This window comes from Musca vetustissima, unplaced genomic scaffold (genome assembly GCF_032173495.1).
Source record: "Musca vetustissima isolate MV318-11 ecotype Yass unplaced genomic scaffold, APGP_CSIRO_Mvet_v1 utg39613, whole genome shotgun sequence".
Lineage (NCBI taxonomy): Eukaryota > Metazoa > Arthropoda > Insecta > Diptera > Muscidae > Musca > Musca vetustissima.
The window spans coordinates 29495-53264 of NW_026875038.1; the positions used below are offsets into that span (position 1 = coordinate 29495).

General features: G+C 33.0%; 1 protein-coding gene across 1 annotated transcript in view; it reads right to left on the bottom strand.

The window, feature by feature from the left end:
• Positions 1-23770, bottom strand: part of LOC133337543 (RNA-binding protein fusilli-like) — a 78557-nt gene that overhangs the window by 7711 nt on the left and 47076 nt on the right. Inside the window, exons 3-10 of the mRNA XM_061545762.1 lie at positions 22515-22791; positions 22358-22447; positions 22151-22205; positions 11785-11895; positions 10294-10564; positions 9912-10226; positions 8301-8447; positions 7989-8229 (exon numbers count right to left, since the gene is read on the bottom strand). Of these exons, the coding sequence (XP_061401746.1) occupies positions 7989-8229; positions 8301-8447; positions 9912-10226; positions 10294-10564; positions 11785-11895; positions 22151-22205; positions 22358-22447; positions 22515-22791 (1507 nt within the window). The remainder of the gene's footprint in view (positions 1-7988; positions 8230-8300; positions 8448-9911; positions 10227-10293; positions 10565-11784; positions 11896-22150; positions 22206-22357; positions 22448-22514; positions 22792-23770) is intronic.

Consider the following 23770-nt stretch of genomic DNA (forward strand, 5'->3'; position numbering starts at 1 on the left):
TAGAGAATAATGTGACCGGACGCTACAAGACACACACATACATATACAAAAAGAATAATAATTATGATCAATTAAATAGCAAAATATCATTTATTGTAATTAAAGCCACCAAAAACTGAAACCGAATATTTTTTTTTTGCTGTTGGAGCGACAACCACCACATTGTTGTTGTTGTTTGTTAAAAAAATTATGAAAATTATCACACATTACGACGTTTTGCTTTGCAAAATAATAAAAGTAGAAGAAAAATAAGTTTTAAAAAGGACACACACATTTAAGTTAAATAAATAAAAAAAAATGCTAAAAAAATATTAAAAGGTAATGAAAAAATGAGATACCCTCCCAAACACGATACCACTCGAAACTATGAAAGAAAGTTATACACAGACACACAAACAAAACTAAATTTTGAAGAGATTTTTTTGTAGTTTTTTTAATGAATGTATATTATTGTTGTTGTTTTTGTTTATATATAGAGTATGTAAAAAATGTTTAAAGAAGAAAAAACACTATGCTAAAAAAATATTGTTTTATATATAAACAATAATTAAATAATAAAAAATATTGTCAAAATTATTTTGTTTTTTGTTTTGTAATTAATAATATCAAATGAAAACTTAAATTAAAATGGGGTCAACCATAATTGATTTTTTCTTAATAATAAATTATTTAAATATATCCCTTCTTCCAAATTGCAATACACAAAAATAAAACCATATATAGGCGGTATATATTTTTTGGGTCAAGCTAGGATGCCACCTATAAAGCAATCCTGACTGTAGGCATGAATCCAAGGCAAAGTGATTTTTGTGAACCTTTACAGGTAAATAATAAATAATATAATCAATAGACACAATGAATATTTGCATATAGATTTAAAAAAAAATCAGAAAAAAATTCAATAATTATACAATTCTATATTTTTGCCAATTTAATTGAAATCTAAATAATTGATATAAAAATTAAAAAATATACATATATATATATATATATATATATATTTTTTTTTTGAATATATTTTTTTAATTTTTCAATTAGAATTTGCTTATATTTTGTCAATATTTTTTTGGTAAAAAAATTAATTAAATATTTTTCCAAAATTTGTGCAAATATTTACTGTATCTCAAGTATCTAAAATCATAAATAATAACAATAAATACCACATTTATACCAAAACCCCAAATTATACCAAAGTATTGTGTATTAAAATCTAGAAGAAGAAATATATTTAAATAAATAAAAAAATGCATAATAAACTTAATAATAATTGAAATAAAAACCAAAATGTTTTATTGTTGTTTTTTTTTTCGTTACTAAATTCTAATTGTTAATTACTCTATTTAAATCATTTACGTATTTTCGTAATAAATTCTTTTTTGTTGCTATGAATTCTTAATGAAATCCTTTTTTAAGATGTACTTTAAGTATAATTAAGTAAATAATATTAAGTATAACAAAATTCACTCCCAATATTTTGAACAGACATACACGCATGGGTTTTATTTATGTGCAAACAATAATGGTGTGTCACAAAATAGTCAAGTTACAAAAAATCCGAATTCAATTTTACAAGAATTTATAGAACATTTTTAAATTCACAGCATAGTAAAATTTTGAGAACCTGCATAAGTTACTTATAAGGAAAACAAGGTTGTCTGACCACATCTGACTATTGCTGTCGGTCTCTAAATATCAGGTCAAAATATTTTTGTTCGCCTCTTATATCCTCCATACACTAAACGATTGTAACAACCGATAATTAATGAGAATATATTGAACCAGGGAAAACATCCAAAATGCTATATAGTCGTCCAATTTAGTAATAAAAAAAAATTCCATGTGTTGAAACCGAGAATCGGAGGGATCCAAACTGTGAACACTTTTGTGATGAGATATTTTTACCCATTGGAAACCAATTATAGAACCTTCAGCTCAAATCATAAAAGTGCGGAGTATATGTCAAAATTAAAAGCACAAAGAAGAGGACGACAACTGAATATGAACTGGAATTTTCTATTTGATTTTTGAGTCAAAATACCTAAAATATTGCTGAATTTTTTATGGAGGCTAATCAAAAATGAACCTACATTGAATATTTTCTGCTAAAGCGGAATATGTGCTCACACGAAACTATACTAAATTTTTTTCTGCAAAGATGTTTGAAAAACGCTAGGAAATATTTCAAAATACTAAAACAAAAACACTCCAAGAATACGAAATACAGAATTATAGCCCCAACCATTAGAAAATGTGGCTAAAACTTGGGGACTACCTCATATTAAAACGATGTGTCCCATTTTAGAAGTAGGGGAGACTGGGGCACCTTCGGCAATCGCGTTTCGATATGAAGCTCTCACCGTACATCACTAGTTTCGATACATAGGTATCGAATATCGAAATAAATAACTGACACAAAGTTTGAAATTTCTAGCTAATAAACTTATTTAGATACATAGGTTTTTGTATTTTTATAGATGTTTCTGTAATATTTCAATTCCATTTCGTAAGTATTTCGTGTATAAAACTTTTTAAATTTTTAAGACAATATTATTAAAAAGTGATTAACTACGATGTGTATTATTATAAAAATATTTAAAAATATAATGTTTTTACAAAAATGATCGAAAAAAAATGAAAAAACTATAAAAAGTACATTCGTGGTACATTTGGCATTTTAAAGTGGGTCACATTCGGCCATATACAGGTAGTGCAATATTATTTCCTTAAAATGTTTTTGAGTTTGTCTTTAAAACTAATCCTTTAATATGGTTCGAAATTGCATATATAAGATCAAACGTGCTTGTATTGACAAAAATGCGATAGAAAACCCCTGTTTCTGATGATGTGTGCGACCTTGAGATGTAAACGTCCGCCGCTAGAAAATAAAGCCCTATAATTATGTGGCGTATTTAAACCAAATAGAGCCTTTAGAGGATCAGAATTTCAACCAGACTGATAGCGATGACAATTACCCGGCTATGACTATGGTGGCGAATGTGCCCCATCAAATGCCGAATCTACCCTGGGTTGGGGCACATTCGGCGAATTTGACTTTTTTTACAAAACTGTAAAATTTGTTAACTAATGCTATTTTTTATATCTTTTTGGTACTATTTTTTATAATTAAGTGTCAGAGGACAATAATCTGCCATAAAGTTGTTATATATGTTGAATAAGTACTGAGATATAGAGCTCTAAAAAAAGTGCCGAAGGTGCCCCAGTCTCCCCTACTAGCATTCTATCAACTAAATTTTAAATTTCGATCTTTAATATTGCGATTTTAATATGAACGCACTAGGTTAAAACGACAATCGACAGATTTTTTCGTATCAAGAATGTGGGGTCTTCGGCGAATATTTCAAAGTATTGTAAACTTAAACTAGTTTTAAGTACAAATTCGTATTATATGTTGTTGAATAAATAAAGTTCTGAATGAGAAACAGACTATGTGTCTGGTGGATGTAATAAATTCTGACCAAAGGCTTCTATCAAAGAGGTTTCGAATTTAATGTTGATCAAATTGGTTATTCAATTCGCTTGAAATTTAATTTACAAGTTTACAACAGAGGTACCAGAAGCAGAGGACGGACGAGTCAAACCTTCAGAGCTTTTCTAGGATTGTTAAATTGTGCAATGTTTGGTTCAGTGTAATATTGAATTTACCAGAAGGAGTGGACCAAAGGATGTCATCTTCCGACATTATCTAGGCTTGGTAAAGGTAATAAATTGTACAAAGTTTAGTTCAAATCGGACATTCCATTCGCCTGATATTGGATTTATAAATATTGAAAATTTCGACCATTTGTGGAGGAAGTATGGATGAGTGGACCAAAGGGTCTCATCTTCAAAATTAATCTAGGCTTGGTATAGATAATAGGTTGTACAAAGTTTGGTTCAAATTGGATGGTCTTCTCGCATGTTATTATAAAATCAATTTTTTGCACAATTTTGACCATTTTCTTGTATATACATTCTTTAGTGTATAAATATATAGAAGAGATACACACGTTTCTGGATATAGTAAAAAGATTTTTCCACCCCGAACTCTAAACAGTATAAGCCTGCGAATACCCAGTTCTAAAATCAATTTCTGAGCGTAAGCAGCAACTTATTCAGTACACTGTGAACAGGCTCTGCAAAGGTCTAGGCACAACTGTATACTTAAATATGAAGTAATTTAAACCAAACTAGGTACACGTCATTTTAGGCTCAAGGTTAAATTCCGATCAACATAATCGGAGTGGTATATTTGGAATATTTCATGCTTCGTTTGCTTTATATCGATTTTAATCAATAGGGTTAGCCCTTGGGTCAAACAAATGAGGCGTTTCAGGATAATAAATACAAGCTCATAGTCGGATTGACGAAATATATAAATCAAGTCAAAAAATAATTTAATAGATTATCATTGGGAGCGATGGGTATATATTAATTATATAAATGCACAAAGACATAATACCCGTCAAAAGCCTGGATTAGGACACCGATACGTCAATTCGATTTATTTTGATATTTATGAAAATGGCAAGAACACAATAATGGATGATTAGAAAACATCAGCAAAAGATGGTAGAGTAGAAATTTTCGGATTAGTAATGACGAGACAAAAAACACGTAGAACGATCTATAATACAATGAATAACCCAAAATAAATTAAAGGAACCTAAGCAAGGACAATTTTGTGACTAACACCATTATCGATGAACAATACACATAATAAAAAACATTCGTCGTCGTGAAGATGTTCAAATTAAAAATTAGAAAAGGCCACAATATAATGAATTTGGTCTCACGAAACTCAGTACACATTGGCTCTAGAACTAAAATTAATGCACTCAAAAATATCGTTATATTTTTAGGTACATTAATTTTAGCTTTGAAAATTTATCTTTGACAGAATGCCGCTCTCATTATGTATATATCATTATGCTTGTACATATGTATGTAATTTATTAGATTAATATCCCTTTTAATAGAAAAAGATCAAATGAAAATTATTTAAGTACAAATTATGTTAGGGAAAATATTTTCACAGAGCTTTTAAAAATTGATTTCTATTTTGAACGATAGTTAGAATTTTAATGTAGTTGTACATTCTGATTCGCATTGTGTTAATATTTTATAGTTAAAAGTGTTGATATTTAATTTACTGCTTTTAGCTTTGTGAAAATATTGTTGTTTTTTGTAAGTAGATTCCAATTTCAATTATTAACTATTATAACCAAATATTAGTGGAAGACAGTGAGAGACAAAATAGAGACACATGACAGGAAAGGTTTTCAATAGAGAATAGTAACCACATTTCTTTTTTGTTGTAATGATAGTTTTAAACATTTATGGAAGTTTCAAGTTTCAAGTTTTATGTTTTTTTTTCTTAATGAAATTCTATATAACTAGGGCAAATTAAGTTTTTTTGTGTTTAAACAAAAATCATGATTATAACTAAAAATAAGAAATTTAATAGAAAACTAAATATAACAAAAATGATAAGAAACCAAAACTAGGGTGATTTGTTTTAGCAAATGATTTTTTACAATTTTTTAATATATATATTTTTTCTTAATTTGAGTTTGTTGTTGTTGATTTTTTTTTTTTTTTCTTGTTTTTTAGAGACACAAGATGCAATAGGCCCGAAAATATGGTTGTATGCACGAAAACCAGATTTTTTTAAATCACCAAATTTTATTTTTTTAAGCCAACACCAGACGTTAATCAAACACGGTTTAACTTTTAAGGAGGGTTAAATTTTTTCAAAATAAATAAAAAGAAATGTTTAAGTATTTTTAAAAAATACTTTAAAAAAATTGCACAGTTTTGTGATTTTTTGTTTCAATATGGAGGGATTTTTGATGGATTTTTATAAAACAAAAAAATAAAATTTAAAAAAAAATAGTTAAACAGTATTTGATTAACGTTAGCCTCTTTTCATTAAAAACCATTATTCGTTTTAACCCTTTCTAGATGTTTTTGTTCCATTTATTTTTTTGTAGTTGATTTTTTTGCAACAAAAACATTTTTGAATTTTTGTAAGGTTAGATAGTTGCCACATTTCTTGGTTTTCTAAAAATTATTATTTTTTGTTTGGGCAAATTTCTTGTCTATTTTTTCAATTTTTTTTCTTAATTCTAATCCAAAAAAACTAAGCTAAAAAATAATTCAAATAATAAAAAATATTTAAACTTATAAACTAAAGTTAAAGTAGAGTTTAAAGGTTAACCCAGGGTTTTTATAAAAGGTTAAAAGTGGGGGAAATGGGGGCATGTAGGGGATGAGGAATAAATGTTTTCAAACAAAATTATTTTTGTTTCGATTTTTTTTTATAAATAATTTTGAAATATTGCAATCATGTTGGTAGCCCTCTTAAGCTGGCTTAAGGCAAACGCGGTTTTTTAAGTATCATGGAAGCACTTATTTTTACTTAAATGCTAATGTGGAATGTATTGAGCAAAGTAATGGAGTTTTAATATTTTTTGTTTAGTTTTCAAAATAATTTGAAAATAAAAATATTATTATTAATAAAAAATTAAAAATAAAAATTAATATATTTTTTTTAAATAAAAAAAATTAAGAACAGCTGCTAAGCAGTCTATATATATATGTATGTAAATCCTAGGGGATGGTAGACATTTTGAAATATTCGATATATATTTTCATCAGAAAAATAAAGAAAATTGAAATGGGGTCAGGGTTCGATTTTGAGCAATTCAAAGTGAGGAAAAAGAGGCTTTTCCCAGCCAAACTCTTAGACCTCATCCATTAAAAATCATAGGGAGTTTCGAATCAGTATTTTCAATCAATAATTATTCCAATTCGGTAAGAGAATAAATTACTGAATTAGCTGCCAGGAAAAGGCGAATTAGAAAATGTTTCTTATACCCCCGGATTATAGAAATGATAAATATTACCCGGTGGCCGTGTCAAGGCCCGTTTGGCAGCACTAGCCGCCGCTGCATTGGCTTCATGTTGAAATGCATTTTCATACGAACGCTTCATGGAATGTGGCAATGAGCCCGCTGCAGCGGCTGCAGCATTTGCCGCAGCAGCTGCTGCCACAGCATAACTACCACTATTTGCAGCCGCAGCAGCCGACTGCGCCGTTTGAGGTGGCATCATACCCGTGGCAAACTGATAACCCTGTTGGGCCTGCATATAACCCAAGGGACTGAAGGTTTGAAAATACGGTCTTGGCATAAAAACAAATTGTGGCTGACCGGCAGCAGCGGCGGCAGCAGCAGCTGCTACCGCGGAATGTGCCCCAGCGCTACCTGGTCCACCCATGGCAGCAACACCCGGATGCTGCATAAACAACGGATTCAAATTTGTATACAAATGCTGTTGTTGTTGCTGCTGCTGATGATGCTGTTGGTGTTGCTGCTGCTGATGTTGTTGTTGCTGCTGTTGATGGTGTTGTTCAACAGCTGCAACAGCCGCAGCTTGTTGGCGTGCCATTAAATTATGCTGAGCAATAAATTGAGCTTGTTGTTGAGCAATCAGTGCAGAGTTATGAGCAGCTGTGGCCGCAGCTGTGGGTGGGGGAGGCAGGGATAAATTAAAGGGAAATGTCATGGCAGCCTGAGGGCTGACAGCCGAAGCTGTGGCTGTATGCACCGCCAATTGATTTGGCGGCGAGGCAAGAGTACCCACAGCAGCGGCAGCAGCATTTTGTGCAGCAGCTGCTGCTGCCACTGCCGATTGAGCCAGGGAAGGATGTTGTACACCAGCATGAGCTGCAGCCGGTGCAGTCATGTATGGTGAAATACCACCTGCCGCCGCAGCAGCAGCACCCAAAGGTACAGGCGGGGCTGCTGCGGGCACTGCAACTGCATGCGGTGGTTGTGTCAAAGCTGCCACAGCAGCAGCTACCGAGGGCTGTGATTGCAAGGCATGAGCATGGGAATGAGGATGGGAATGGGCATGGACATGAGAATGAGCATGCGTATGAGGACTAATAGCTTGTGCGTTGGCCGGCGGTTGTTGTGCTAACATACCCGGTGATAATAATGATGGCTGCTTGCCACCCGCCAAATGAGCATGGGGATGGGCGGCAGGAACTGGTGATTGTAGGCCACCATTGAGTACCATATTCATGTCATCACCCGAACACTGGAACACTTCAATGTAACGGTATTTCTTGCCGAACACCATAAATTGGTGGTGTTTACGTTGGGCACACAAGCGGGCAGATTCTTCGGAATCCATTTGTATGAAGGCTTCGCCACTGGGTTGACCCTGAAAAGCAAAAAAGATAAAACGTTAATAAGAAGTTCTGATCATTTTCGAGGAAATTATGCGAAACTTACCTGGGCATTTATCACCATGTGTACACCTTGGAAGATGATATGCTTGGCAAAATCATCCAGAAAATGTAGAATATGTTCCACCAAGGCCTCATAGGGCAGGCCACGCAAACGTATACAATTCTTGGTAGTGCCAGAGGTAATCAAATGCTGAAAATTAGAAACAAAATGGAAGGAATTATGAAAAATAGAATTGGTTTTACGTTGGGCGCCATTCCGAAAAAATCAAATTTGGAGATTTTGAGACGTTATAATATTATAATATCTGTAAAGTCCTACAAAAGATTTTGAAAGTCTTATGTAAATATATTTGGTTTTACGTTGCGCCATTCCAAAGACATGATCAAAATTGGAGATTTTAAGACATTTTAAAAGATTCTAATAAAGTCAATGTCAGACTTTAAAAGTCGAATAAAAATATATTTGGTTTTACGTTGGGCGATTTTGAGACATTTGAAAAGATTCTAATACAATAAAGCCCGAGGTCAATGCTGAACGTTGGGCGCCATTTCAAAGAAGCAATGGAAGTCGAAGTTCTTGCAGTATTTTAAAACAGTCTGAGGAAGCTAACCGAATATTGATCAAATACGGCAAAATAGTCCAAATCAAGAATATCTCCTAATCAAATGCTTAAAATTACAAAGTGGAAAGAATTAGTAAAAATAGAATTGATTTTGGGCGCTTGACGTTGGGCGCCATTCCAAAGAAAATTTTAAATGTGCAGATTTTGAGACGTTATAAAATGTAACAATATCTGTGAAGACCTACATTTTAAAAAATATTTGGATTTACGTTGGGCGCCACTTTGAAAAAATTATAATAAAGTAAAGGCTTATAGCAATGTCAAAATTTGAAACTCTAATAAATATAGATTTGTTGGGCGCCAATCTCAATTAAATTTCAAATTGGTTAATGTCAAACTTTACAAGTCTAAGGTAGGAGAAATTTTTGCCCAAGGTTGGGCGTCATTTAAATATATTCTGAAATATATATTTGAATATTGATCAAAGACGGGGGTTACGATATTGAACTTAAGAATATTGCGCAGACGCCTCGGAGATTTGATGACATTAATATATTCTAGTATATTTCAAGGCTGACGTTGGGCGCCATTTCAAATAAGTCATGGAAGTCGAAATTTTGGCTAAATGTGAAAATATTCTGAGAAAGCTATTAGAATTTTGATCAAAGCCGATATTGAACACAAGAATATTTCGAAGACCCCTTGGAGATTTGGCGATATTCTAATATCTGCCAATATCGGCGTAAATTGGGCGCCATTGCAAAGAATGCTGGATGTCGAAGTTTTTGGTACATTTGAAAATATGTTGAGATGGATATTCGAATACGATATTAAACATAAGTATATTTCGAAGACACACTGGGAAATTTTGAGACATATCTTGAAAAGTGTAATGTTCTTATGTTGGGCGTTATTCCAAAGAATCCATAAAGGTCGAAATTTTTGTTACCATAGCAAATATTCTGAGGCCCATCGATTATTGATCAAAGAATTTCATAGTCCTGTTTTTATGTTAATATGACTACTTCCTGGTATTCCTTCCTTTTCCCGCCCTACCCCTTATTTAAATATATAATTTTTTGTCTACTCACCTGTGGCAACAATGACAATTGCATTGGTGGCAATTGAGCAATCAAAGGCGGCTGGTGATTTGGTTCATAGGTCTTTGGATCCAATGAACGATTTAGGACTTGTTGTACCTCTGCTGTGGTAGATCTAAACAATTCGATATAACGTTGACCAATTGATTCACGATGACGTGATAAGGCCTTGGGAGCATCACTTTCATTGGCAAATAAAACAAAAGCATCACCGGTGGCACGGCCATCCGGTTTTTTGACAAACAATACACCTTCGGTACTGTCCAAGACATTGCACGGCTGGTCACCGGTTGTGAAGAAGTCCAACTAGAAAAAATAAAATCAAATATGAATAGAGATATAACACAATTAAAAGATTCAGCCAAATACTTACCACTTGTTTGGCAGTACAATCATAGGGCAAGCCACGCATGCGAATTATAACTTGAGCTCCCTTCGATAGGAAAGCCTGTGCCTCATTTGAGGCACCACCGGCTACGGAGAGGAAATCTTCCCCCGTTGCCCTATATACTTCTATATAACGATTGCCAATATGATGTTTGTGACGTTTTAGCGCCATGTCGCGATGTTCTTGTGATATGAAACGAATTAAAGCTTCACCGTTACGACGGCCCAATGGTGATAGACATAAAGCGACGCCGCCTCTGTAAATGGAAATGAAAATATGGGATGGGATTTTTTTTAGTATAAAGAATTATTGATATTAATGAAAAAACATATGTATAGAAAAATACAAATTTTAGGTTGGGCGCCATTACAAGCAATATAAATGCTGTAATAAATTATTTAGCCTTCATTGATGTTGATACCCAGTATTAAGCAAATACTGAACAAGATCCACTATTTTAAAAGAATTTTTTTATTATTTTTTAGTAAGACTGGGTTCTGAAATCAGATATGTATTCCATGTTAATGGAAAACTAAGCTGAATTTTAAAAGATTTATTGAAAACACGAATATTATTATTAGTTTTAAATCAAGTCTAATTTCTTTTATTTATTTATTTCGAGATTAAAATCCATTCAAAATGAAAACTACAACAAAAATTTATTCTAATCACACAAACAATCAATGCAACTCATTGTCGTCAATTACCCAACCAAATCGAAAAATCTAATAAAAACCGAAACATTTGAGATTTCATGGCGATACTTTAACTGCTGATAAGGTGTTGACTATGGCTGATGAAAGAAAATCGTTCTAGTAAAGCCATACTTGACCGAGAGAGGGAGAAAAACACGAAAATTTACAAAAATACTTATCAATTCGAATTTTTCTATGCTCCATTACCATAACGAATGTTCGAATCTAATGTAAAATCGAAAAATATATAAATCTTTATCAGTGCGTAATGCGACCCGTGGTGAAAATCGCTGTTGCTGATCATTACTCTTGTTTTCAAGGAATAATCAACAATGAGAGCATCTCAAGCTGTGGCGCTACAACGTGAGTAAGGCAAACAAATGGTTGCATTGTTTTTGTTGTAAGTACAACAAAATCAATTTTCTTTGGTATGGCAGGCGATCTTTGGTGACTGCAACAGTGGCAGCAGAGACTGCATCCGCAGCCTTTCATTATCATGCAAAATGTAAATTCTACAGTTATACCTATCACATACTCAAACATACACAAGATTGTGTCTGTGTGTGTATTTGTAATGAAAATGAATATCAAGTCGGTTCGCTTCTGAATTATCAATGTTTCAATTGAAAAATCTCTGTATATATTTTTAATATCAATCAATAGTTGTTGTCGCTGTTGTTGTGGTATGAAAATATTTCATTCGTATTGATTTGCAACATCATTCGAATTAATTTAAGAATTTCCATTTTTTGTTGTTATGGTTGTTATCATTAATACTTACTTGGCAACGTTGAGACCACGAAAGAATTTTGCTATATCCTGATCACTACTCTGCCAGGGTAAGCCACGAGCTCTCACAATACAATTGCCATCAATTTCATCGTCAATTGAGCTGTAAAGAAATTGCAAAAAATATATATTAATCAAGGTCATAGGTGTTATTATTAATTAATTTATAGAATTATATATAGCATTTTCTGACTAATTTCTATAGACATCAAAAGATTTATTATAACAAAGGAACATCACAGCTCAAATCTTGTTAATCTTTAACATAATTTCCTATCAAATATAATAGAATCACACCTTATAATCAGCCGATTTCTGTCCTAGTTGTATAGATGAAAATACACACTGAATTATATTCGATACTTAAAAACATCTAAATCAATCTCAATGTTGGGCGCCATATTTTTGGGACTTTTAGTTCACATCTTGTAATCCGGAGATTGTTGTCCCAGTATAATTGAAAAGCCACACTTAATTATATTCGATAACTAAAAACATCTAAAAACTATTGTTGGGCGCCATATTGTTATGACTTTTTGTTTGTTCAAAAGCAGTGGCTTATAATTAAATCCGGGAATTCTTCGAAGGATAACATACATGTTTAACTAAAAAGAGCAATGTCTCCCTCTGCAGGAAAACAAATAAATACATGACAGAAATTGCGGTAGTTTCTAAAATTATTTAAAGCTTTATAGTGACATCGATGGTTGTTTTCGATAGTAAGGGGTCTAAACTCCTAAATACCTGAAAGTAAATTGTATGCATAATTTTGTATTTTTATGTTACGTTGATACTCCTAATCCAGTCAATCCAGATCCGCTACAGAAAATATGTGGATTTGTGGTTATTTCGTGTAAATTAAATTCAATTTTACCAAAAGGAAGCTGTAGTAGTGTTGGCGGGTTATTTGGGATACCATTTGTATTTTGTTTTTGCAAAATAGTCAGGCTTAATCCCAGGCTTAATTCGTCACAAAGTGACGACACATAGCAGTGGGAAATGTATTGTAGTTGTCTGCAAATGCCTTGTTGACCACGTCAGGCACCAACGAAACGAACTTCTCATTAGGGTCGTATCGCTGGTAACGTAAGAACTTCGAATTGTCATTTTGTATTTTGTTTTTGCAAAATAGTCAGGCTTAATCCCAGGCTTAATTCGTCACAAAGTGACGACACATAGCAGTGGGAAATGTATTGTAGTTGTCTGCAAATGCCTTGTTGACCACGTCAGGCGCCAACGAAACGAACTTCTCATTAGGGTCGTATCGCTGGTAACGTAAGAACTTCGAATTGTCACAAGAGACATTTGGGTTTGAAAGGTTTTTTTGTAAAGAAGCTATTAAAAGCTTCTGGGGAGAATATCCCAATAAAAAACTAAGGGAACTGATGTGGATCAGTGGCGAGATCCGAAACTGTAGTCTTCCCTGCCTTACCCCTCGGCGGACAATGCCATACATTCCACACTAATAAATAGTTGACTATTTTGCAAAAAACAAGATTATCCTTATATATATTTTTAGATGTCAGAGGGTTCCTGAATGTTCCAAACGCCATAGTTCAAAAAATAATATTGATAAGAGGATGGGTTTGAATGCTTATCACTTTCACGGTGAAAATTGGCTCCCAATTTAATTTTTTTATAAAACAAAATCTTCAAATAAATAACAGGAAGGAATGGAGGCAGCACATTCGCACTGTCATAATCCTAATAGGATTAGAAATGTTTTTAATAATGAAAATATAAATAAGGACCGCCTTCGCCAAGCCAATACACCGTGTCACAAGACATCGAAAACGATGACGAATCGATTTTCTGAATATTGGGCGCCCAGCAACTATTTTCTCTTCTCAGATCTTATGTCGTTTATGACTATTATGTTGGGCGTCATTTTTAATGCAAAGACAAATTATACAAAAATTCACAGAGTTTGTTTTAAAAAATGTGTTACTAGTCCTGAAAGGATAGAATGTACACTCATCCATAGTCCCCGTAACTCAATACAAGTCGGAATTTTTAAAGGTTTTTTTTTAATATGGACTTGACAACATTAGTTCAAATGGCTTATCGGCATTAATTCCTGAGTCAGTTTTATTTTATAAGGTTGTTATTCCTTCCACCACGAGTTCAGTGGAATTTAAGGAGAATAGATTTTCGAAATGTCCTTGTTGGTTCAAAGTAATTAAATCAAGCAGTACAGGACAGGAAGCGGAATACACACTATGATTTTGATTGGCACTCTTGCTCAAATTTTGCTTCTATGATAGTGTGGCCCTTCATGTTCGACATTCATCAGAAAACCTCTAAAATATTCATGGTTGTTGGCTGACTGAGGTGTTTAAAATTCAGTTGAAAATAATGGGATTTTCTATCAGTTAGTGTGCAAAACCGATATTCCACCATTCTGCACACTTTTCTTAAAAATATGAACATTAAGTTCCCTTTTTCAATACCACCTCCAGTCTCTCCTGATTTCACATAATTTTTAATTTCTTTCATTTTGACAGTACGACCCTTTAAAACTTATCGCAGACGGTGTCTAACATATTCTGAGCACAAAGTCTATGTTTTTGGAGGTTGAAAAACAAATCCACGAAAATGCTCCACATAGATCACATATAAACGTCTTCCCCATTTTGATCATCATAGGCTTATTTTTCAATCGAAGTAATTTTAGTTTGCCATTTCGGGTTCTTGGAGGATAAAAACTTTTTTCCGAAACTTTTTTAATATATGTAAATATTTTAATATAGCTTTCATATAAAGATTCGCCCATTTTCAATATTATAAATGTTTTAGCTGCATTATCCAAAATAATGGTGTGTTTTTGAAGAATAAAAAACATATTCGCCGAATATTTTAAATGTAGGCCATGTTTTTTGATATCGCCCGTACTATTTTAGATTTTTGTGTATAGTTTGGAGTTTAAGAGAATAATAATCTATTTGCAGAACATTAAAAATGCCGGTCATTATTTTGGCATATAATGACCCCGAGCAATTTTATATATTTCGAAGGTGCTGCTCATATTGGAAAATATCAAAATATCGGCCCGGTCAAAATTTACGACGTCAGAAGAATTTTTGTTAGCCCTAAAGCTTCTAAATGAGGTAAAAAATCGTGGATCGATGGTAAGTTTCTGATCTCTGTCTATAGAAAATATCACCGAATATCACATTAAAAAAACATCCTCGTTCCAATGACAGCAATTAGGGCTTTAGAATCTATCTAATTCTCCTGAGAAGGTCCATAGCGACATTTTCCATTTCTCAGATCTCAAAAGACTACTCGATGGAAAAATGCATTAAAGGGAAGGGGAAAAATAACTAATTTTGAAAACAAGACTTTTATTAGTCGGCGACTTTTTAACAGATCTTACACAAACGATCATGACATTGGGTCCCATTTTCGGACTTAATATTGGTTTGGTAGAGATAATAGGTTGTATTAAGTTTGGTTCAAATCGGACATTCCATTCGTCTGATATTGGGTTTCAAAATAATGAAAATTTTGGCCATTTGTGGGGGGAGGACCAATGGGACCTATCTTCGGACTTGATAAAGCCTTGGTAAAGACAATAGGTTAAACAAAGTTTGGTTCAAATCTCAAAATTCAAATATAAAAATTAATTTTTATCACGATTTTGACCATTTAGTGGGGGTTGTACCAGAAGAACTGGACTGATAGCCCCCACCTCTGAACTTTAACTAGGTTTGGAAAAAATATTACAATGCGCAAAGTTTAGATGAAATCGGTTACTCCATTCAAAAGTTATCGTGCTCACCAGCCGGCCAGACGGACGGACATTTGTAAATAGACTCCAAATTGTCCGAAACGGATTTGGTCCAAAGCAACATATATATATTTTTGCGTAGCAAAGGCTTATTAGCCATAAGGCTGAGGGTATAAAAATTGACTTATACCGACAATATTTCCAAGAAGAAATTTAACATAACATAAAATTTTCGTATGGGCCATTTTCTAAAAAAATTAGAGAATCTTTGGTAGAGAGGTAAGTTAGGTAATCAAAATCAGATATTAGTCGTTTATTTTGTAAGTGATTAAAGTCCATTATAGGTTCTGACACAAATCTTGGTTTTGTAGAAAAGTCTACTAAATAAATTACGATATATATTCTATTATGTGTAAGGGCACAAAACCACAAACAAAATCAATACCACTTTACAGTATGTTTGAAACAATTCAAACCCAAACCTTTAAATATATTAATATTAGAAAAAAAATGTACTTAAACCACTTTCAAAATAAACGACTCAAATATCAAACATTTAAAATTTTTTATAGAAGAAATAGGCTGGGAAGCATATCCTCAAGGTACGCAAAAATGATGGATCCTGTGTATGGTGAATATATCTAAACTAAGGTCGATAGTAATACTACCTAAAATTATAGTCACTACTCACAATATATAAAATATGGGATACACCTAAAGAAAGATAGGCCGGTTTTTATTTAGATGGGGAGATTTACCAACCAAAAAATACCTAAAATATGAAATTACAAACGACTGAAATTGGATGGCGCTATTGTATGAGGCTTGCAAGCAATAGGTTGCGCAAAATTGTAGGTGGAAAATTATGTGGGATTTCTGCTTGGATTTTTTAAAACACTTATTATTATCAAGTCCAAGATCCCTCTGGAAATAGTATACACGAGTGTGGCTATCCACAACAATAATTTAGATGATCGATTTTTTTTATTTCAACATTCTGTTTTTCCATTCACCATACTTATACAGAATAGTTCTCTACTACATAAGGGCGAAAAAATCTAGATTTGTTGGTAATGTATTGGCAATTTGATTGCAGGATTGAGTAAATAGTATGTACGGTTACGAAATGCCCCGTCATCTAAGATAATTTTTGTATTCACTAGATTGGAATTATTTGATTTCTAATACACTTTCAAATAAAGATGATGTCCGGAAGGTAGAAGATAACAAAATTTGGCAATTTCCATTGATTCAAAACCATGCCGATTTCTAATGTTGTCATCCACTAAAAAAAACTAAGTCTGTAATCTGTATCATTTGAGAATCATTCTAATTCTCTGCTATCCTTTTCAATTGATAATCCAATGTTTGCCCCATTCTCATATTATTCATGTATTATTCTCTAAAGAAAATGTTCAAATAATCCAATAAAATAAATAAATAAATATTTTTCTAAAAAAATAAACACAGCAATACGAACCCACAAACACACTCACTTCGAAATTCACATAAAAAATTCCAATAAACAGCAATACGAAACAGAATTCTAAAAAATTGCTTTGTAAGCTAGAATTGGGGCTGCAGTTTTATTTTAAAAGCACTTTTTCGGATTGTTGCATTTTTAGTTGTTTTTGTTCTTACTTTTGCCACGATGTACTACTTATGTAGTGTATTTAACAAGAATTCAAAAAAAAAAGTATTCCGACATTGTCACAAATATTTAGTAACGAAAAATTATTTATTTTTTTTATAGCTGTTGTTTATTTTTATTTTATTCGATGGAAGGTATTTCGTTTTTATGTTGTCTGAACAGCGGCATCCGATAACAAATAATCTGTTTTGAGATTGATTATTTACGTAGTGTTGTTGTTTTTGTACGGAAATTTAATTAAAATTTTCTTTAATCCAAAAAAATCTAATCCAAATATGATACACCGTCCAGCACCGTTTAAATAAAAATTGCTACTGTCATACCAAGAAGTCATGTTTAAACAGAGAACCAATGGTTGTTTTGGGAAATCAATATCGAATTATAGCTGCCTCAAGCATGTCCGAGTCATTCGAATTTCGAAGTTCTAGGTTCGAGTGGAAATTCTCACACATGATTAGCTCTCTCCCACTCTCTCTTGCATAGGTTTACTTGGGTTTTCTCTTTGAACAAAAGCAAGCAACAAAATCATTGCTGCTCCTCCTCTTCAGAATTGTTTTGAGTGATCTTTAAGTGTCAAATTATTTCAGTTTTTTGTTTTTATTCTTCTTTTTCGTTTTGGGATTATTTGTAGTTCACTGGTTTGTTTACATTTGGTGTGAGTTTCCAGCTGATAATACACACGCTTAAAAGAAACAAACATACACACAAACACAAGTGGTTGGTTTTCGGGATTTGACTTAGTTTCTTAGGCTCTTAGGGACAGACAATCAGTCTGTTAGTGGATCACACATGCTACAGCAGAAGGAGTTGCAGTGAATCATACTCACACGCACATATGGTCGTCAATTGCTCTTGTGTAAGAAGATATCGTTTTTATTTAGTTTCAAAAAGATAATCTTGTTGGGATTGGATTGGAATTGAAGAGTATCATCATTCTTATCAGGTGTCACCGAGTTCTTGGTGTCAAGATACTTTCTGATAAATATTTGTTGTTTTTTTTTATGACATAGGCCATAAATAATATGCATGGGAGAAATTGTTATTGGGGTGGGAGAGAGAAAGGGTGGTTGTGTTTTGAGTGAGAATTTCGAATGTGGCCGAAGGGAAGAGGTATGGGAATCTACTCTCAAGCTATTAGATAATATTAAGTAAAATATGTTATCAATGAATATTTTTCCCTGAAGACTGAAAGCCATGAAAATATTTGTTTGAAGCCTATAGGAAAAATATGCATCCATAATAAAAAATAGTTTTCCCAAAAAATGAAAAGAAATCGCCATGTATTTTTGTCGCAATTGGACAATAACAATTGCGATGAAGTCGAAAACATCTCATTTCATTGGCACAGTGATAATGCATATTGCACAGGGGACCAACTTACGTCTCGATTGCATTCGTCTCCGTTTGGTATAAATCGGTTCAGATAAAAATATATTTCCCTAAACGTTGGGCACCACTTACAAACATACTCATGAGGAAGATCCCTATTGCACAAGGGACCGACTTGAGTCTTAACCGTCATTTGGTACTCATTGGTTTAGATATAGATATATGTCCTTAAACGTTGGGCGTCACTTACATATATACTCAGTATTATCCCCCCAAATTCTATCTATGACATTTTTGTATTCCAATAAAAGTGGCGCCCAATGTATATTATATTTCTGTATTTTTTTTTATACCCTCCACCATAGAATGGAGGATATATTAAATTAGTTTTTCGTTTGTAACTCATCGAAATAATCATTTCTGGCCCTATAAACTTTATATATTCTAGATCAGCGGTCTATTTATATAAGGAAACAAATTGAGATAGATCGCCAATATTTGACATAGAGTTGTCTTTTGTCTGCAGGCAGGTCAAGTTCGAAGATGTGCTATATCGGTCCACGTTTAGGCATAGCTCCCATATACGGGTACTCCTCTATTTTCGGTAATTTGGGGGTTTGAATGCATTTTTAACTGATTTCGCTTTTATACCTTGCGTTCTTATTCGGTACCAAATCTGTCCACTAAAAATGATAAATATAGGTTCAATTTTTCGGGTAGCCCCCACATAAGGGTACCCCTCAATTTTCAGTATTTTGGGGGTATTAAGCGAATTTTTTCACTGCAAAAATCACTCCACCAAAAATTTTAAATATAAGTCCGCTTTTTCAGGTAGAACCCATATCACGGTAACCCAAAATTTTGGAATTTTGATGATTTTCAGAGCGTCTTACAACCGAATTCGCTGAAGTTTGATGCTTTGGGTTCTCATTAGATACCAAATCTCTCCACTAAAAAATACAAATTTAGGTCCATTTTTTCGGGTAGTCCCTATATAACAGTATCCCCAAATTAGAACCGAATTCGCTACAATTTCCTATTTTGTATTCGTATTTGGTAATAAATTATATTATTAATAATACTAGTCCCATTTTGGTGGTTGTCCCCATATAACCCCCTTTTCATACCCTTCGCCACACTGTGGTACAAGGTATTATGTCTTAGTGTATATGTTTTTGTAACAGGCAAAATGAAACGAGATAGACCCATGGTTCCTTTTGAGAATATGCATAGAATCCGTATACATAGAGTCCGTACGTCTGCTGAAATTAAATTGTAAACAAAGTACAGTTCGCATTTATAATCCGATTTTGATGAAATTTGGTACAGCACAATATTGAAATTGGTGAAAACCGGTTCAGATTTAGATATAGCTCCCATATATTTTTTGTCCGATTTCATGTAAATGGTGTACCAAAGTCTCTATATTTCTTTCGATTTGCACGAAATTTCGCTTAGCGCAATGAATTGTGTCTAGAATGTTGTGTGCTAAGTTTGCTAAAAATCGGTTCAGATTTAGATATAGCTCAAATATATAATATTTTCGACCGATTTAAAATAAATTGTACAGCAAGGCCTTTATATTTCTTACGATTTGCTCGAAATTTGGCATTGTGCACTCAATTGAGTACACATTAAGTTTCGTTGAAATCGGTTCAGGTTTACATATGCTCCCATAAATATTTTCATCCGATTTTATGTAAATGTTTCTAAATCTGCCCGAATGAAATCAAATTTGGCATAGGTTGCAGAATAACAAGTGTATGGATTCATATTAGTCGTTTCACATATAGATAAATATCACATATTTATGTTCGTTCAATTTCATGTCAATATTGCTTCGAAAAGGCGACGTCTGTTAGTATACATATGTAAAATATATCAACGTTCCTTAATGTTTTTTTCGGAATGAAATGTAAATTTATGCCCAAATTGATTCAGATGTAGATAAGACTTCAATCTATGTCCGAAAATGTATATGAGCTTAAAATGGCGGCTAGACTGAATTTTGTTCAAATCAATTCTGATTTATATATTTCCTACTTTGAAAAATAAAATACAAAACAGTCAGCCTCATTTTAAACATTTTCATTGGCCAAGGAGGAATTTCCAATCGAAGGGGCTGTAATTTGGCATTCCGGATTATTGAAGTTTTAAAAAATTCCTTACTGAAAATAAAGATCCTGTCCCCTTTATAGTATATTGAATGACCTACGGAATTTTAGATCCCAAGTACCTGAAATTTTGTTTCTACGACAATTAAAAATACGATTAATATTTTGAATAATCCCCAAAAGTGGGTACTCACATACCTGGTGTTTTCCATGTTCAATTCATGACCTGACCGAACTCAACGACGATTGCCCAGATCGACTTCAGAGGGTCGTATTGGAAGCAATCATTTGAAAAAGAGTCCGATGTTAAGAAAACCATGAGGGATAATTGCAGGTGCTACACAAAAAAGCGGACCTATACCGACACTTTTTCCAAGCAGAGTTTGTATCTCACTTTACAATGGAAATACTCAATTGTAATCACTTTAGATGAAAAATCTTTCTAAAATATTTGAAATATGACTTTATGTTTTGTCATATATTTGGGCAATAAAACTCTATATTTGGACCCTATAAAAGTTCTACTTAATTTGAAACATTTTCATTCTCCTGGGATGAATAGAAGTGGCTTAAATTGGCATTCCGGATGTAAATGACGTGTAAAAAATATATTCATGGAAAGTTTGCGACATTGGTGCTTTGATAAGGTATTTTGGCATACAAATAATGTCCCCTTTTCAGTATGTGGAATTTTGGAACCAAAAATCTTGAAATTTCGTTTACACGACGCTCAAAAAGGCGAGTAATGTTTAAAAGAATTTCTAAACATAGATACCTGGTACTTTGATAATCAAAGTCATGGACAGATCGATCGACAGTCTAAATTGACTCTAGAGGGTCATATTGGCAACAATAAATTAGGAAAGTGACCGATATAATAAAAACCGAGTTGGATCTTTATAAGTGTTATATAAAAAAGTATACCTATACCGAAAATTGTTTCCAATGCGACTTTGTAACCCGTTGGCCGCTTAAAATAATAAAATTCGAGCCATTGTATAAAAAAATAAAATAAATAAAATAAAATATTGAAATCCTTAAAATATCTATAATTTCGTATACTATCATATGGGTGCGGTTATATAGGCGTTCCTTATAGATAAACTGAAGGCTGCCTCTATAGACCAATTGAAAGCTGTCTCTATGGATCAACTGAAGGCTGTCTCTAAATGCAGCTGAATGCTACCTCTACAGGCCATCTGAAGGCTATCTCTACCGGCCACTTAAAGGCTTTCTTTATAGATCAGCGGAAGGCTGTCTTTATAAAAAAACTAACGGCTGTCTCTATAGACCAACTGAATGCTGTCTCTACAGGCCAGCTGAAGTCTTTCTCTATAGGTCAGCTGAAGACGGAAGATAATTCAGAATCTATAGCAATTTGACTAATTGTTTGTTAATGTTACTTAATTAATTATTATTTTTTAACATTTCAATTTAGAAATTACGTAATTAACAATTTAATAACAAACAACTTTGTTTTAATATGTCTCATAAATTCCCCTAGTCTATTATAAATGAATTTCTCAATACTTACCAAATTCCAGGTTCTAAAACTAAGCTAACCGTTTCGCTGGCTGTAAATTTATGACCTGCAAAACAAAATGTTTGGAAAATCAAATAAATATTTATTAATGGCAAATGTTAAAAACAAATTAAAAAGAACAACAACAACAACAAATTCAATTGCAGCATTCCATGCAATAAAATCATTAACGAAAGCGAAGAACAACAAATAGTTTACCTGATCTTAGTAAATGTTGAATAACTGTGACCATATCACGAGATTCACGAATATAGAAATCCGTTTCTTCAACCGATGTGAGGTTAAGTTCTAGGAGAGGAGAGAAAAAAAATTATTAAAAATAGTTTCAAATAAATATTTCATAGTTTTATCCTACCACTCATAATTTCACCAATACTCTGTACAATTGGCACCACAGGCATTTGTAGCATTTTCTTGACATCCTTGACGGGGACCAAAGCCCTTGACAAATCACCCGATTTATAATTGTTATATTCCTTGCGTAGATCACTGAATTTATTATAGTACGAAGGCAATTCGATATCCTTTACACAGGCCTCACGATGTAAACACTGACGCAGGGGCAATTGACCATCGGTAATGATTTTAAAATCGGTATCCAACAACGACAATGAACGTAGATATTCATCGAACTGTAATAAAGAGAGAACATTAGTAAATATTGTTGTTATTTTTGTAGGTTTTAGAATACTATTAATTTATTTCAAGTGTTTTAAAACACAGTTCAACATTTGTTTACTTAATAGGTACGTTTGATCTTTTATTTGATTTGTGCTATTTGATTTTTTATTGTTAAAATGCAATCCATTTTCGGCAATTTTTTCCGATCTTTGTTTGCTAAGGTACTTCAAATCACTTAGCTTAATTCAAAAATCAAGAGGTTTCTTTTTAATTTCAAAACTCAATTTCCTTCAATATTTTGCCAGATGTAGGCAAATATTTTTTTATAACTGTAGTTTCCTAAAAATAGGCAACAAATATCTGTTTATGACTTTTACGTATGAATTAAGGCCAATGACCTGAAACTAATGACTAAAAGGGCATTTTTTTATAGACGAGCTAATGGAACTTTCATTATAGACGATTCAGAGGGGAGTATTTTACAGACGAGTTAAGGGATGACTGCATAAGGAATCTACACAGTTTATTAAGGAGTTTGTATAGACAAACTCTCTAGGTAGTCTTTACAGACGAACTTTAGCTCATGAAGTCTGTATAGTCTAGAGATGGGAAAGAAGGGTTACAAATAAGGTTTTCAAACAGAAGATAATTGGGCCATCAGGAGTCATTCGAAACTTATGGAGATAATGAAAATCAGGAAGTCCGGAAATCTTATAAAAAATGTGTCCAAGATAAAAACATCCGGGTCGTTATAAACGTTGTAGAATGCATGGTGTATTCCATGAAGTCATTCATAGACATGGGTGTATTTCATATATGGGATGAAGGTCAGAGAGTCCTTCATAAATCCGCTATAGGTCAGGTTGTCTTTCATAGCAAAAATTCTGGGAGTTTTTTTTATAAACGAGTTAGTAGCCTTTCGAAAAGGAGCTTCAACGGGAGATTAGGCATTTCGGCTTTTGAAGAAAATTTTTTGGACATAGACACTGT